Source organism: Callospermophilus lateralis, chromosome 9 (assembly GCF_048772815.1).
Source record: "Callospermophilus lateralis isolate mCalLat2 chromosome 9, mCalLat2.hap1, whole genome shotgun sequence".
In the NCBI taxonomy this organism is placed as follows: Eukaryota; Metazoa; Chordata; class Mammalia; order Rodentia; family Sciuridae; genus Callospermophilus; species Callospermophilus lateralis.
The window spans coordinates 34493112-34509865 of NC_135313.1; the positions used below are offsets into that span (position 1 = coordinate 34493112).

Consider the following 16754-nt stretch of genomic DNA (forward strand, 5'->3'; position numbering starts at 1 on the left):
GCGCATGCCTGTAATCCCAGCAGCTTGGGAAATGGAGGCAGGAGGATCGGGAGTTCAAAGCCAGCCTCAGTAAAAGTGAGATGCTTAGCAACTCAGTGAGAGCCTATCTCTAAATAAAATACAAACAATAGGCTAGGGATGTGTCTCAATGGTCGAGTGCCCCTGAGTTCAATCCCGAATACCCACCCCCCAAAAAATGATGACTGAGATCGTGTAGTCGTGGGGGGCTGAGCTGAGAGTTGGATTAGGCAGTCTGGCCCACCAATAGTTTAAAGCTCATGTTTTAACCACTATTCTCTATTAGTTTACCTAGTAAATGCTCAAGAAATATTAGCTATTAATGTTTTTTTAAGAGAGAGAGAGAGAGAAAGAGAGAATTTTTTTAATATTTATTTTTTAGTTTTCGGCGGACACAACATCTTTGTTTGTATGTGGTGCTGAGGATCGAACCCGGGCCGCACGCATGCCTGGCGGGCGCGCTACCGCTTGAGCCACATCCCCAGCCCCTAGCTATTAATGTTACCTGTAAATATAAGAATTCAGGTAAGCAAATACATTTAGGAATTAATTTTAGAACAAATTCACATAATCTATTTCTCATCATGGTAAATGATCCCCTACAATAAAGAATGTACATGTACTATAAGAATATTGGCATTCTCTCTCCCTTCATCCCTCCCTCTCTCCCTCCCTCTCCATCATGACTCTCTCTCCATCATACCTACTTGAGAATTCACTAAAAACAAGACATGGAAATAATCATGAAGTATTATTGGAATTCCCTGCCATAAAATAGAAAGGTACTAAGCATTTTTCTTCTCACAATTACTTCTCCCCATAGATTGGGCTGCTCTGTTACTTGGGGTCTAAGGACATGATGCCTTACCTGCCGATGAGTTTCTGGCAGGAATTCTTGGCACTGATGATGGTTGGACCAACACCCCCATACAGAATGGATAGCTCTCTGATAATGCCATCCCCTTCTCCAAAAAGGACCCTCATTCCTGAATTGACTATTGCCAGTGCATTCTGCTGCCTCTGGGCCTGTCGGAAGGCTGACACAAATTCCCACTGAAAGAAAAGTTAAATGGCACATGTAGAAACATACTGAAAACGATCTATACCAGGAGGAAGTATGTGTATGTTGCCTTATCTGATCCTTGTCACATCCTCTTTTATGGGCAGAATTATGTCCACCCCAAATTCACATGTTGAAGTGTCCTTTGAGAAGAGAAATTTTGCACATACGAATGAAAGAGGGAAGACCTTGCAAAAACAGAAAGAGAAGAAAGCAATTTAAAGCCCAGGTCTGAGGTCTTAGAAGAAATGAACCTTGCTGATGCCTTGATAGAAGACTTCTAGCCTCTGACATTTGTAGAAAATAAATCTATGTTGTAACATATGCTCAGTGTGTGGTTCTTTGTTATCACAGTCCAGCAAACTAATATATCCTCTGAGACAGGTGTAATCTTTCCCATTTTGCAGATGAGGAATCTAAGGCTCAAGGCGATTCAGTAATTAGTTCGGGTCTTGAAACCAGGTCTGAAATCTGAGTCCATCTGTCTCCAAAGTCCTTGCTTTTTCCTTATTCTACTGCAAATATATCTTTTAGCCTCTTTCAAACCCCAACACACAAGCAGAGGTATATTCTTTGTGTTTCATTTAGGGGAAAAGTCTTATGGGACAAAAAAATATATATATATTTTTTAAATGTTAGGAGCAAAAGGAACTGTTCACAGGTCCTGTAAGATAAAGACCTCATGCCATTTTCTGAAGTTGATTTTTATCTTCCCTATCAACACTCAATGTTTTTACTTGGCCCACCCTATGCTGGAATAAACCACTGTGGGCTCACAGGCAACACTAAGGCAATGAAAGAAGGACCTTCTCACCTTGCTGGAGTAAGGGATGTTCACTGAGATCAAGATTTCTTGAGGCTTAAGATCTGCACTGGGGTCCTTGCTGAGAAACTTCTCATTTAAAGGAATCTGTCGTTTTCCTTCTGTGGAAAGAAATGACACTTGCCCTGAAATCTCCAGCCTATTGAATAAAGTCACAGAACTTGGGGAATAATTCTACCATATACCTGGGGAAACTGACTATGCTCCCAAATCTCTTACCCTTTGTGGGCATCTTGCAGCCCTCCTTCCAGCCTATTCCCCACCATTTTTGCCTTCTCTGCTTGCTTACAGGTAGAAATATCTGGTAAAGAGCAGCTCAGAATTTAGAGTAGGACAGGACCTTAGCAGTCCTCTTCCTGAAGGACATGATTCAGCTTGAGCTTCACCAATAGGAAGTAGATAAACAGTTACAGTTTATAACTAGCAACCCTACTAGGTTCAGTGGTGGATTTTATAATTCCCTTTAATTAGTTCATATACCAGTGAGGTGTTGTCTTAGTTTTTTGTACCTTTTCCCAGCACTTATAAAAATTCTGTTCTTTAATCAAAATATTGGGAGATGGAACAGTTTAAAGCCACATTAAAACATGACCTGGGGATAAAAACTAAGGAACTTTTGATGGATGTAGTCCCATGACAAAACCTGCTTCTCATGGTATGACTTTTTAAAGTGATATTACCTAAATTGAAAATTCTGAATTCAAACCTTCTTAAGATAATTTAATAGGTTAGAGGATATGAGGAGTAAGCATTTCACAATGCAGGTAACAGAAAGCTCATATTTTTAAGAGAAAATACCTCTAGATATATAAAGGATCAATTAGAACTTTTTAATAATTGTTGCTCAAATTGGAATAAGAGAAATAAACTTCACAAGTGAAGCACAATATCATGTATATCCACAAGACTCTGATCCTAATTAGAATAAGGTATACGCCATGTCTGTATAAATATGTCAAAATAGACTCTACTGTCATGCATAACTAAAAAAAAACAAATAAAAAAGAGAAATAAAACTCCTGGACTTAGTTTCAAAAATCAAATAAATAAATTCAGAATGAGGCCCAGCCATTGGTTGGCTAGAAAAGACCTGTAGGCATCTATCAAGAACAAATTAAGTAGGAGCCCAAAACATGATGTGGATGCCACACACTCCCGTACCCTTGAGGGATCTCTCCAATAATAGGGTCCAAGAGTTCTCAATGGTTTATAGTTCTTTCCAATAATCAAATCACATTAGGACATTAACCAACACAAGCATGTTCACTATAGGGTGGTCAGTATTTGAAAATATCTATCACAGGATCTCTAAAAGAAGCAGATGAGGTTGGGAGTGTGAGATTAAGACAAGACTGACCATCTTTCCAGCCTCCAGAAAGACAGACAGAAGCATTAACATTATAAGAAAGAGTCATTTCCAGAATTGGACTTTCTGCCTCCCCAGAGAGAAAGAGGGGTCAGAGGAGCAGATTTAACAATCTCCAACTAGGAGCTGTCACTTACCTTTGGACAGCAGGTTAAGGGTACAGTTACCCACAGCCAGGAGGGGATTCAGATCTGAATCTAGATGCCTGCTCACAATGTGGCCCCCTAAAGACTTTTAAAAATAATGTTATTTTTACTTTAGTTTTATAATTATAAAAACATGAGCACTAAAATAAGGATTAAACAAACTTTGGAGAACTATTCTTTTTGTTTGTCCTTAAAGAACAAGAATGTTTCCTGAGGGAACAGTCATCCACCAGAGTTTATTGCCATCAAATACATACAGCCATGTTCCTGATCTGGGACCCAGCCAGGGTTCTCAGATGCTTCAAGAGAGCATGGTACGTCTTAGTGTTCTCTTCTGGGAGCTTCTGGACCATATCAGCCAGGATGTCCTTCACCTGAGCCAGGCTGAGGCCAGCACCCAGGGTCAGTCCTAAAATAAGGTCATGCATAAATAATGCCATGTGATCACTTCTTACCTGAAAATGTCCACTGGACCAAAGCTACAGACAAGGAATCTTTACAGTAGACACATGCTGTCCTATTTATATGTGGTGGTGGTTGTGAGGGTGGTGGTAGAGGTGGTGATGGTGGGAGTGGTGGGGCGATGATGGTGATGATGGCAGTAGAGGTAGTGGTGATGGTGGGTGGGGGTGATGATGGTAGAGGCAGTGACGGCAGTGGAGGTGGTGGTGGTGATGATGGTGATGACAGTGGTAGAGGTAGAGATGGTGATGGGTGGGAAGGTCATGGTGGTTGTAGAGGTGGTGGGATGATGGAGGTGGTAGTGGTGATGGAATTGACTGTGGAGATGATGAAGGCTAAATTCTTTGAACACCCACTATATCAAGCACTACTCACTATCATGCTTAATCTCCACAAATCTGAACAAATTTATGATGTATTAATTGCCATAGTAAATAATTATATTCCAGAGACTGTATTTCAAACCCACACTCATGTTGCTTCTCATCATTGCCATTAAATCAACTTCCTTTCAGGAATGGAGAGGCCAGTGTATAAGCTGCTTAAAACATAAACTTGCTTTGCCTGCTTCTGGAGAGCAGAGGTTGTATGCTTTTCACCTTTCTCTTCTGTTCAGTACTTAGCCAAGGACCCTCATTGAGTAATTCTTACCTTCTCTGGTGTTGCAGACAAGGAAAGTTCTTCAGTAAAAACATCTGACTATTCAGACAATTAATATCTGGTATAACTTTAGAGAATTCTTCCTAAAGCCCCTCTCATTATCATTCTTAGAAGAGAATTTCTGTGCATATTATAATTAGGAAAAATTCTGTCTGCTTGTTTGCAATAACAACTAAGTTGATTAATGTGTCTTAACTAAGAGAGCAAAGGCCTTAAGAACTTACCATTGCATGAATGATTCACAATATTTAGTTCTTTAATTCTATCAGGAGAAATTATAACTGGGTGGAAGACACCTTTAAATTTCATTTCAGGCCCTAAAGAATTAGGGGGAAAAAACCAAGAAGATTAGAATAAATGGGGGCTAACTGTCCTTTTATTTTGAAATTACAATCAAAATGATGACTTTAAACATATTAAAGTTATATATCTACTGGTCTAGTTATTGTCAACCCAGACCCAGAGAAAACGGCTGGATATATTTTCATTAAAATTGGAAGACTCTTTGGAATTATCAACCCTAAAACTTGGGCTTTATGGCATGCTCAGAATTCTCGTTGGAAAGACTCTGGGGTGGGGGTGAGGGCGTGTTCTTAATGAATGGGGCAAACTGAACCTACATTTGCTACCACAGAAGCCCCTGAAACTGTAGCATCAGTAAAACATATTATCTTCATTGAGACACCACCCAGAGAAGGAACAGAGAGAGAAGCTTCAAGATGAGGCTCAGATTAATTCCCAATGGAAAGACAGCCATCCTCAGCCCCTCTGCTGCTGGCTTGCTACAGAGCTAGCTTGTGAGGCACAACTCTGGGCACTGAAGGACACAGGGATTTACTTCTTCCGTGATAAAAAGTCTCTTAAGGGGCTGGGGGTGTGGCTCAGTGGTAGAGCGCTTGGCTAGCATGTGTGAGGCACTGGGTTCAATTCTCATCACCGCATCTAAATAAATAAAGATCCATTGACACCTAAAAAATATTTAAAAAAATCTCTTAAGCAATGATGAGGAAGTTGAGTCCAAAGGATTAAAAATGCTATTCCAGATTATTTTATCTAAGAACACACATATATGAGGCTGTTTTCCCTCTAAGTCCTTTTCCTTGATTTCCCACAAGAAGTCCCTGGGTGTCTACATACCCACAGAGGTGTTCCCCATGACAATAGGGGCCTGGGGATACTTGAATTTAGCTTCCAGAAGTTCCCTCAGGGTCACCGGGGAAATCCATGTCATTCTATCACCATGAAAAACCCTGGTTTTGGGGGGTTGTTTCTCAGCCATTATCTATTGAAAAAGCAATGGGGATTCAAGATACATATGACAACATTTCCATCCATTTTTGCTTTATCATTGTAGGAACAAAGAAAAGAAATACAGATTTTCTGAAAAACAAAATAAATGACCTAAAAAGTGGAGCTTTACAAGGAATCAGAGTTCGAGATAAAAATATGACAGTATTTTTCTCCTTTTAGAGGCTCTCCATGTAAATCCCTTTGGTGCTCTTATATCTCAAAGAAATTCATTTTAATGTTTAAGCATGCTGAATTTTGTCAAATCATCCTATGGAAGAATGAACTACAGCAAAACTGGAAGCAGAAAACATGTCTACATTTACAGGCATTGTGACTGCATGGCTTTTTACAGATACCACCAGTTCCTTCTTTCAGTCAAATGATCCCCTCCTGGTGACTCCACCCTCATTCCCCCACCTCTTCCTTGGTCCACACTTTTTAGACCTTGAGATAAGGATGACAAAAAGGTGTTACCGATTTGCTAGTCAGCTTCTGAAAGAATCCAGAATTCCTCTATAAATCAACCCTCTAGACACAACATTACCTATCTTACCATTAGCTCTGGAGGAAATATCAGCTCTTGGGTTGGATCCAATGGCAGGAACTCCTCTTCTGAGAAGAGTTTTGAATTTGTCTTAAAGAGAAAAAGTACCGGAGGTTACAGTAGTTCCCACTTTTCTAGGGGGATATGTCCCAAGACCCCCAATGGCTTCTGGAAACTGTGGATCATATTGAACCTTATATATGCTGTCTAACTCTATTCCTTCTTACTATAAATCTTAGCAATCGCAGCATACAACTTTCTTTCCTTATTTTGTTGAGAACTTTCACCTTTTCACTTGAAGGAAGTACTTTATAGTTACCATTTGGTGTATCTAAATTACCAGCATCACTACTCTTGTGCTTTGGAGCCCTTATTAAATAAAAGAAGGGTTACTTGAACACAAGCAGTGCAGTACTTTGACAGATGACTTGATAACTAAGATGACTGCTAAATAAATGACAAATAGGTGGGTAGCATATATAAAGTGGAATACATTGGACAAAGGGAAGGTTCATATTCTGGGTAAAATAAAGGAGGACAGTATGAGATTTCATCACACTACTCAGAATGGCATATAGTTTGAAACTGCAGGATAACTGACATACCTATCACCTCAGATATTTATCACTTATTTGTGTTGAGGACATTCAAAATAATCCCTACTGGCTATTTTGAAATATTCAATTAATTGCTGTCAACCATAATTATCTCACTGACTATTGAACAATTAGAGCATATTCTTCCTATCTAACTTACCTTGTACCTGTTTCCGGTCTTCTATCTACCTGCCCCTTCCTGGGCTGATTTTTTAAAAATAGAAATGAAGTGAGAATGAGAAGGAACATGTTAACACAGCTTGGGGATGAAGTTATTCTTCCTAAGAGCAAGTCATTCATTGCACATGTCCTGAGAAAACTTTAAAACAACTTTACATTTCACTCACTTTATTTCCTTCCTCAAGTTCTGGTAATCCATTTATTCCTTGATCCAAACAGCAAGTCCCATTTTCTTTACTTTGACAACAGCTAAAAGTCTAATGAGAAAAAAAAAATCAGTAGGAATTTAATGCTGATTCTATTAAATATTAAATAAAGTGGGTAACTACCAGATAAACCTCATAATATAGAATCATTATGATTAGGTGTCATAAAGGAGAATTGTTTGTACTTAAACACATCCAAACTAACTCTAATGAAAAACCTGAGCTTATAAGGAATTTGGAATAGCAGTGTACATTAAACAAATTAAACTATGTGAAGCTCTTATAACAAAGCCTGGACACAGCGATAACTATTATTAATGATTAATGATTAAAATTAATAATATTAAATATTTCAAACATTTAACAATAAATATGCACAACTATTAGCATACAAACACTCTGTTCTTATCTATGACATCATTCTTTCATAGGTTAACTTCCAAAAGGCTGTTTTTTGTCTTCCATTCCAAGGTTGTTTGTTCACTTACTCATTTAATAAATATTGATTAACCACTCAATTAGTACATGGTGACCAGTGGAGATATACAGCCTCTGCTGCAAGTAGCACACAGTCTAGTGAAAAGATGGTACAGCATATGGGCAATGGCGCCACACTATCACCAAAGCTATGCAGGGCAAGCATATATACATCCCAGTTGCAAAGGAGCTATAGGAGCCTGGGAAGGTACCTGACCCAAACAGATCAGGAATGGCCTCTTGCAAGCAATAACTGCCACCAATGTAAAAATGCTTAGGTGTTCATGATGTAACTACTAAGGCAAGCTCAATGAATGAGGGTAACCCTCCTGCCCAAGGCTAAATAGCAAATAGCAATTATAGACCTCGAGATAGGAAGTAGCCCTGTATTACAATGTTTATTCCTCTAATCACACCTGATGGACCCTATAACTTTGCTTCATTGGGGAAAAATATACTCATTCACAAGTTCTTTTCTACTTACTTTACAGAAAGTCTTGCATGTGTCAATTATGGGCCTGTATCCAGTGCAGCGGCACAGGTTACCTGAAAGAGGAAACCCCAGCTCTGTTAATTGAGTAACCTAGACAAAAGCACAAGCTGCCAAACACACAATAAAAAGAAGAACCTCATCCCAGAAGAAAGTTCTGTTGGACATTTCAGTCCACCTAATCTGCACAAATTATTACATCAGCAACTTGGAATTTAAGAATCTTGAGGTAGATTTTAACAGCTCAGCTACCTAAGTTTCCTCCTGCTGCTTATTTGTTCATTTTTTATTCATGCACTCATTCAATAACAAGGATACTTAACAAAAGACCTGCCCTCTTAGCAAATGTTTAGGTATATAGTACAGTAGTGATAACTATGGGCAGCATGCTGTACATTATCTCTCTAAGACTTATTCATCTTGCATAGCAAACATTGACAATCACTCATTTTCCCTTTTCCCAGGTCCTGCTAGTCACCATTCTATTTTCTGCTTTGCTGAATTTGACTATTTTAGGTTCTTCATATAAGAGGGATCATGCAATATTTGCTCTTCTGTGTCTGGCTCATTCCATTCAGTTAGCATAATGTTTTCTAGGTTCGTCCATGTTTTTGCAAATAGCAAGTTTTACTCTTTTGTTGGTGGTGATAACTGGGGATTGAACTCAGGGGTATGCAACTACTAAGCCACATCCCCAGCCCTATTTTGTATTTTATTTAGATACAGGGTCTCACTGAATTGTTTAGAGCCTCGCTTTTGCTGAGGTTGGCTTTGAACTTGTAAACCCCTATCTCAGCCTCCAGAGCCACTGGGATTATAGGCATGCACCACCACACCCGGCTTTTATTCTCCATTTTTAAAAGAAGAAAATTCCTTATTATTAATACTTACTATGGCAATTATCAATTTATTGCAAGAGAGGAGGAGAGAGAGATAAAGAGTATGTGTTAAGCTTCAGTTGATAGAAAGATGGCTAATATTATATAGAAGCAAAGGTAGTTATTAAACTTTGGAAGCAATTGGGCCCATAATTCATTTATAATAAATCACTACCAGGTCAGTGTTTCTCTCACAGTAGTCTTGTAGGCTTCCGCCACCCCCATCTGACATCTAATTTAAAAAAACAAGACCTTAGAGCCAAATTCTATGGTAGTGGGTTCCAAAATTTTTCATTATTTATAAATTTCCCATATATGTCTTTACCCTAAAATTTGAGAACCTTATCAAGTTTACATTTTAAAACAGCCATGAAATCAAAGGCAGGATGAGACCTAAAGGAAATTAGGCAGAATAAAGTTCATAAACTATGTCTCTTCTGCTTCTGTTTGCCCTAGTTTTCCCTGGAACATTCTGCAGAGGAAGTGTAGCCATGAGCTTCAGACTCATGCTCTGTGAGCAGAGAAACAAGGTCTTCAGGAGGTCAAAAACAAAGACAAATTGAGCCATGGAGAGTATCAACAGACATAGGATTTGAGAGGCTGTGTTTTTGTTTTTGCTTTCATTTTTTGTTTTTTGGTACTGGGGATTAAACTTAAGGGCACTTAACCCCTGAGCCATATCCTCAGCCTTTTTTATTTTTTATTTTGAGACAGGTCTTACTAAGTTGCTTAGGGCCTTGCTAAGTTGCTGAGGCTACCCTCAAACTTGTAATCCCCCACCCTCAGCCTCTTGAGTCACTGGAACTACAGGCGTGTGCCAGAGCCTAGCTGTTATTTTTTTTTTAATTTTTGTAGAATCTTGTTAATGAAGACCACCCCTCACATGCACACATATACACTGAGATCTTGAACTTGATAAAATCTTTCCAGAGCGGCCTCAGACAGTTTTTTGAAATAAGAATCATCAGAAGATCTTTTCATGCAATGTTCATCAATGGCCTTCTGATTTGTGAGGTGTTGCTGAGATCACCTACCCTGAGCAGTAAGAGAGCAACTTGTAGAGGTGATTGGTCTCTTTCCAAGGGTGAATGAATAACCTGGCTTTTTAATGATTATAAAAATAGGCAAACAACTGATAAAAAGAAGAAAATCTTAAAGACAAAAGACCGAGAAAGACATTGGCCAAATGTGATGTGCGACCTAATTGAAGCTTGATTTCAACAAACCTACTCTTCCACACCTAGGTGGCATACTTTAAATGACTGTCTCCAAACTTCAGCTTCTCCATCTATGAAATGGGGATACCAACAGTACCTGTCTTATAAAGTTATTGTAAGATAATCTTAAAACAGCATTTGTGTGGCACATGGTAGGGTGTCCAATAACAGCTGCTGACATCATTATTACAATAACATGCACTCACACACAACCTACCACCAAGGGCTTCCGTTAGCTGATCTAGAGTGGGCTCTGGTTGGTTCCTGAGCAGCGCGTAGATGGACATCACCATCCCAGGGGTGCAGAATCCACACTGGGTGCCGTGGCACTTGGCGATCCTCTCCTGGAAGGACATAACATTTACAAATGTAGATCCTGAGCTCCATTCCAGACCTATTAAACCAGACCCTCCATTTTAGAAGATCTCCAGATACTTCTGGGCATATTATATTTGGAGAAGAGGCCCATGAAAGCCCTTCTTATCCCAGAGGGCTTAGCATCTTTGACCTGGGTTGTCAAGATCCCTGCTTCTCATCAGCATTTTTTTTAAATATATTTTTTAGTTGTAGATGAACACAATATCTTTACTTATTTATTCATTTTTATGTGGTGCTGAGGATTGCACCCAGGGCCTTGTGCGTGAGAGGCAAGCACTTTACCACTGAGCCACAACTCCAGCCCTCTCATCAGCTTTTAAGCTTCACTTACAGCAAGGTTCTCAGCCTTTGGAATCACCAGGAGGGCTCAACACTTCCAAGGACCCAGCTGTACCCCAGACCAATTAACTAAGAGACTGTGCAAGTGAGGTACAGGAATAATATCTTTTAAAGATTCCTAGGTGGTTTCAAGGTACAGTTGCAGTTGTGGGTCAATTATATCAAGGAAATCCTTCAGAGAAATGAGTCAAATTACACTCAAATTGAGAAATTAACGAAGAAATTTTTTCTGAGTATTTCTTTCTTTCTTTTTTGGGGGGGGCTGGGGTGGATATCAGGAATTGAACTCAGGAGCACTCAACCACTGAGCCACATCACCTATCCTATTTTGCATTTTATGTAGAGACAGGGTCTCACTGAGTTGCTTAGCACCTCACTTTTGCTGAGGCTGGCTTTGAACTCGCAATTCTCCTGATTCAGCCTCTCGAGCCACTGGGATTGCAGGCGTGCACCACCACACCCAGCCTCTGAGTATTTCTTGAGAACAGTTTTATCTGCCAACTACTGTACTGATGCTGTTACACACAGTTTACAAAGGCCACCACTAATCCAGATGAGGAAACAGGAAGTACGGCCTTAACTGTTGTAGTACTTTTTGCCCCTCTTTGGAGTCTAACTTCCAAAGGACAGGTCCAGTTTGCAAACTGCCTTCTGACAACATTGTGAAGATGGGAGCTCAGCAGTAGTTGAGGATGAAAGAGTTTCCATGCTTGTATACAGCCAAGTCTCACAGGGACACCCAGGAGAATCCTCTCCCGCTAGCTAGTGAGGTTTCAGAGAAATAAACAAAATTCCTTCATGTCTAGAGAATCTGAAGCTGGGCTATTTTCTAGGCTGCTCCCATGTTTTCCAACTTTGTCCACTTCTCATAATGACCTTCCTTAACTTAGGTCAAAACAAGTATGAGTGGCACTTTGGGGGGTTCTGAAGGTATCTTTCATTTGGGGGACAAGCTCTAAGGAGATTATTTTAGGAGAAAAGTCACAAAATTCATTGACGGGGCCTCTCAGCTGTCTTCTGAACAAGCCCTGTGTTTAACAAATCTTTTTGGTAGCTGATACTTCCATGTAATTTTCCACTGTTTTATTTCCAAATAAAACAAGAAAAAAAGAGAAAATTATATCCCTCAATGCACATGACTCTTCTTCCTTTATGAGTTTGGAACATAAGATGGTCAGGTCCCATCTAATTAAAACATAGAGAAAACATGAGAGGTCATGTCAGTATTTTTTTAGGGAAAAGTCAGGCACATGCCTGTAATTCCAGTGGCTTGGGAAGCTGAGACAGTAGAATCTTGAGTTGAAAACCAGCCTCAGCAAAAGCAAGGCACTTAGCAACTCAGTGAGACGCTGTCTCTAAATAAAATACAAAATAGGGCTGGAACTTGACTCAGCAGTTGAGTGCTCCTGAGTTCAATCCCCGGTACCTCACTCCCCCTCAAAAAAAGGGAAAAGTCCTCCAATCTTCCAAAAGTGCCTTTCCAAGACAGTCACAAAGTCATATCACAGCATGCCAGGTTTTACTCTCAGCTCCAGCTGGGTTTAACCTGTTAGCAGTGACCAAGCAGCAGAGCCCAGATGGCTCTACTCTCAATCTCGGGACTCACAATGTCATTCGTGGTTTTCCAAGCATAGAGACCCTGTGAGAAAGAGGCACATCCACACCTGAACAGGATGAATTCTGGTCTTGGTGCTTCCTATGCCTTCAACTGTGGTGATGGCGGCACCGTACAAAGAACAGATGGGGGTCAGGCAGGCGTTGGCAGGGTAGTGTCTTCAGGATGCAAAAAAGAAGAACAGAGTATAAATAGCATCATGTCTAGTGGGAAAGAGGACTGGGTCCTCACGGTACCAAGTCCTCATTTTCTACAGGGCAGGTTTTGTATGACCTCCCCAGGCTTAGAATCTGCAACTGGTCCTTAGCTCACACTCATTTTACAGAAGTATAATCTGAGGTTCTGAATGATTTACTCAAGGTTACAGTGGGAATGTGGACAGCACAGTTAAAATTCTGCCTCCTAACTCTAATTCCAGAATAGCTTCAGCTAACCTTAGTTGTTTTTCTTCTTGAATGAGGGGCTGACATTCTGTAGTTATATGTAACTATCTATCCACCTAAGGCCTTGTTCCACCTTCCAGGCAGATGCTGGGCTAAGGTTGTTGGTCAATAAAGTGCACTTTGAGGTCATTCTTCAGACAGATCGAGTGTGAGCTACAGAACACTTAATCCCACAAAAGAAAAAAAAAAAAAAAACACTGCTAGAAAATGCCCAATTCAAAATGACTCCTACAATGTTCTTATTCACCAAACAGAACTACAGGTGGCCATGAACACTTACAGTGTTCCTCAAACACTTGAAGTGAACCTCAAAAATGATCATGAGGGACTCAAATTAAGCAATGAGAAATACTGTATTATCAAAGAAAATGATAAATGTTTTTAAAAATTATAGTATCTATTATTAAAGCAAAGATTTGGAAAAATGGGATTTATATATTATTTATAAGAATGTAAATGAAGTTTTCCCAAAGTTCTTCTGGAAGACATTTCATTGGAAGACATTAAAAAGCTTTAAAATATGCATACTCTTTTACTCTGCAATCCCACCTCTATAGATGTTTCATAAAGAAATAATCACTGACACAAATATAAGAAGTTTCATTGATGTATAGCTGATATTATGAAAATTAATACAGTCTAAGTTATTCCTATTTGGAGATGAGTTTTAGTCCACCAAAATGATAGAACATACATAGCCATTAACATTTTATTTACTAAAACATATTCATGAAAAATTAGGCAAAATATACAGGTATTTAAACACTATGTGTAGTATGCTTCCACCTGATAAACACAAAAGAAAGACTGGAAGGAAATTATTTATTGATAAGTAAATATAAATTTCATTGAGTGCTTACTATGTGCCAGGCAGAGTTCTGGGTGCTAAGATTCATTCACAAAATAGAGAAAATCCCTTTGGTGCAGAATGTATATTCTGGTTGAAGGAAGAGGAAGAACATGTACACAGGCAATACACAATACACTTTGTGCAACTGAGATGATGAGAAGTGCTGTGAATAAATTAGTGCAGGCTAAGGGAATAGAGAAAGTTGTGAAGGTGAAGGGGGCACATAGTGAAAGAGAGATGTTTGAATATTGGCTTCAAGGCAGCTAAGTTTGCAGTTCAGATGTAGAAAGTTGTAAGAGACCATCATTCTTGTTCTAAAGTCAAAACAAGCTACAAAAACATATTAAAAAAAAAAAAAACCTCACCCCATACTGAGTACATAAGAAACCTAAATAAAATCTCTTATGGAACAAAATCTTGTAAGACAGAGACACAGCTGCTCTCATCCCTAAGCTACAGTTGTTCTCTTCCTGAAATGGAAGAAGAAGGAGGAGGTGGAATCTGCCTTAGACAGGAAGGAGGAGAAACCAGACTGACTTTTTTTCCTTTTCACATACAAAAGATCTTCAACAGGATCTTTTCCTAAAATTCTAATTAGTCATATGACAGCAGAATGCAATTCAATTCATATTATCCAAATAGAGCACAATTTTTCATGTCTCTGGTTGTACACAAAGTAGAGTCACACCATTCATGTTTTCATATATGTACTTAGGTTAACGATGTCCGTCTCATGCCACCATCTTTCCTACCCATATGCCCCCTTCTCTTCCCCTCCTTCTCCTTTTCCCTATCTAAAGTTCAAACCAGACTGATTTTTAATAAGCTATCAATGGTCACTTGTAGGTGGATATTAACAGATTAAAATACAAAGCTAGACTGCATTATCCCCTGCTGGAAGTAGAGACCAAAAAATGGAGGTGGGGAAGGAGAGCTGAAAGAAACTCTCCAGGCAAAGAAAGAAGACCTCCTTCAGGAGGAAGAAAAAACTTTAGGCACTTCACCTTCATGGAGTGTAGGATTGTTGCTATACTTTAGAGGCTAAAAACAAGACAACATGGATGCAAGAGACCCCCAGAGGATGGAAAGGAAGACAGGAGAGCAAAGAGAACTCCCAGTGGCCTAAAAAGCTGGCAACCAGGCTGAAAAGCAGGGTGAAATCTCCCAGAGTTCAGAAAGCAGGTGGCTTGGCTATGGTGCACAGGCATATCTGAAATCAAAACAGTGCTAGACCCTTAGCCCACATCCAAGCTCTGTGGAATAACATAAAATGTCTTAACATGTATAATGGGAGTTGCAGAAGAGGGGGAAGAAAAACAGCAAAGGCAAAAATTTGAAGAGATAATGCCTTGAGAAGTTTCTAAAGCTGATGGAAGACATCAACCTATAGATCCAAGAAACCTGGTGACCTTGAAGGACACACACCAAACACAGAGAGGTTAAACATAATGGGAAGCTGTTGGTGTGCTTTAAGCAGAAGCAGGATAGGATCTGATTCATACTTTGAGATAGCTCTCTCAGCTGATGGAGAGAGAATTAACTGCATGGGAACAAGGAGATGAATTAACAGGCTGTAAGAGTTATTCTCCTCTACCATTTCGACCTGGCCTTTCCTCCCCAAACAGCAGAGTGAGTCTAGCCTGAAAATAATTGTGCTACGTACATAGTAGGTGCTTGATACATATTTACCAAATGAAGACATTAAACAAAATTGTAAAAAATGAACCATATCTGCACTTTGCTTCAAGGCACCTTATCCTCTTGGTGATGGGGTCATACTGTGAGATCATCACTGTGCAGGCACCGCAGCCTCCCCCGCCACAGCCATATTTAGTCCCTGTGAGTCGGACTGCAAGAAGCATGGTTAAGAACAATGTGTTTCCCATAATTCTTTTTCTAGAATAGCCCTGACCTTGTCAAACAGCACCTTCACAGACTCTTAACATATTTCTAAGTTCAACACATTTGTCAGGTGATGTACTTAGCTACTGTTTTAGTCTCATAAATTCTTGATTTCCTTGTGTGTCTTTATAGGACGCCTTTGAAATAAACTGGACCTCATGTTGCCAAAATTAGGGCCAAACGAAAAATGGAAAGAGTCTATACATGTACAGCTTTGAGCATATTAAGGTATAAGGACACTTCATATTTGTTCTCATCTTTATTTGGGTCTGCAATGACATACAAAATAAATGCTAAATTATGAATAACTTATGGACTATTTGTGTCATATTAGCCATGTTTATCTGCCTTTCAGGGGCAGAAACTGCTATTTGTTACCCCGTACCTGTTCCCTCATTATTATTTAATATTGAAACCCCAAACTTTAGACACATGTATGGCTGCCCAGAATTAAAGTATATACATTTTTCCAGCCTCCTCTGTCACTTCATGGGGTCATTAACAATGCTAGTCAATGGGAAGTAAATATAAGCACTATGTATGACATCCACAAGAGAAGTGTACTCAAAAGAGGGGTGCCCCCTTCTTTGTCCATTACTCCTTTCTCTCTGCTGGAATTCAGTTGTAACAACTGGATCTCAGTTAGTCACCTCTATGAGGTAAAAGCTTCATGCTGAGGAGGGTGGAGCAGACATAAGCATTCCCTGATAACTAGCTTCTCTGATAACTTTTTGGCACTGCTTCTTAATTCTGATGAATCTATCTTTCATTTCTTCAAGGTGAGCATCACAGTCATGGGAACAGACTTTCTTCA

The 16754-nt window shown here is 39.5% G+C and overlaps 1 protein-coding gene across 1 annotated transcript in view; it reads right to left on the bottom strand.

Annotated features, from left to right (window-relative positions):
• Positions 1–16754, bottom strand: part of Aox1 (aldehyde oxidase 1) — a 69436-nt gene that overhangs the window by 44810 nt on the left and 7872 nt on the right. Inside the window, exons 3-14 of the mRNA XM_076865610.2 lie at positions 15791–15887; positions 12795–12903; positions 10631–10757; positions 8313–8374; positions 7313–7402; positions 6379–6459; positions 5673–5817; positions 4760–4852; positions 3671–3822; positions 3405–3498; positions 1893–2002; positions 887–1071 (exon numbers count right to left, since the gene is read on the bottom strand). Coding sequence (XP_076721725.1) covers positions 887–1071; positions 1893–2002; positions 3405–3498; positions 3671–3822; positions 4760–4852; positions 5673–5817; positions 6379–6459; positions 7313–7402; positions 8313–8374; positions 10631–10757; positions 12795–12903; positions 15791–15887 — 1345 coding nt within the window. The remainder of the gene's footprint in view (positions 1–886; positions 1072–1892; positions 2003–3404; positions 3499–3670; positions 3823–4759; positions 4853–5672; positions 5818–6378; positions 6460–7312; positions 7403–8312; positions 8375–10630; positions 10758–12794; positions 12904–15790; positions 15888–16754) is intronic.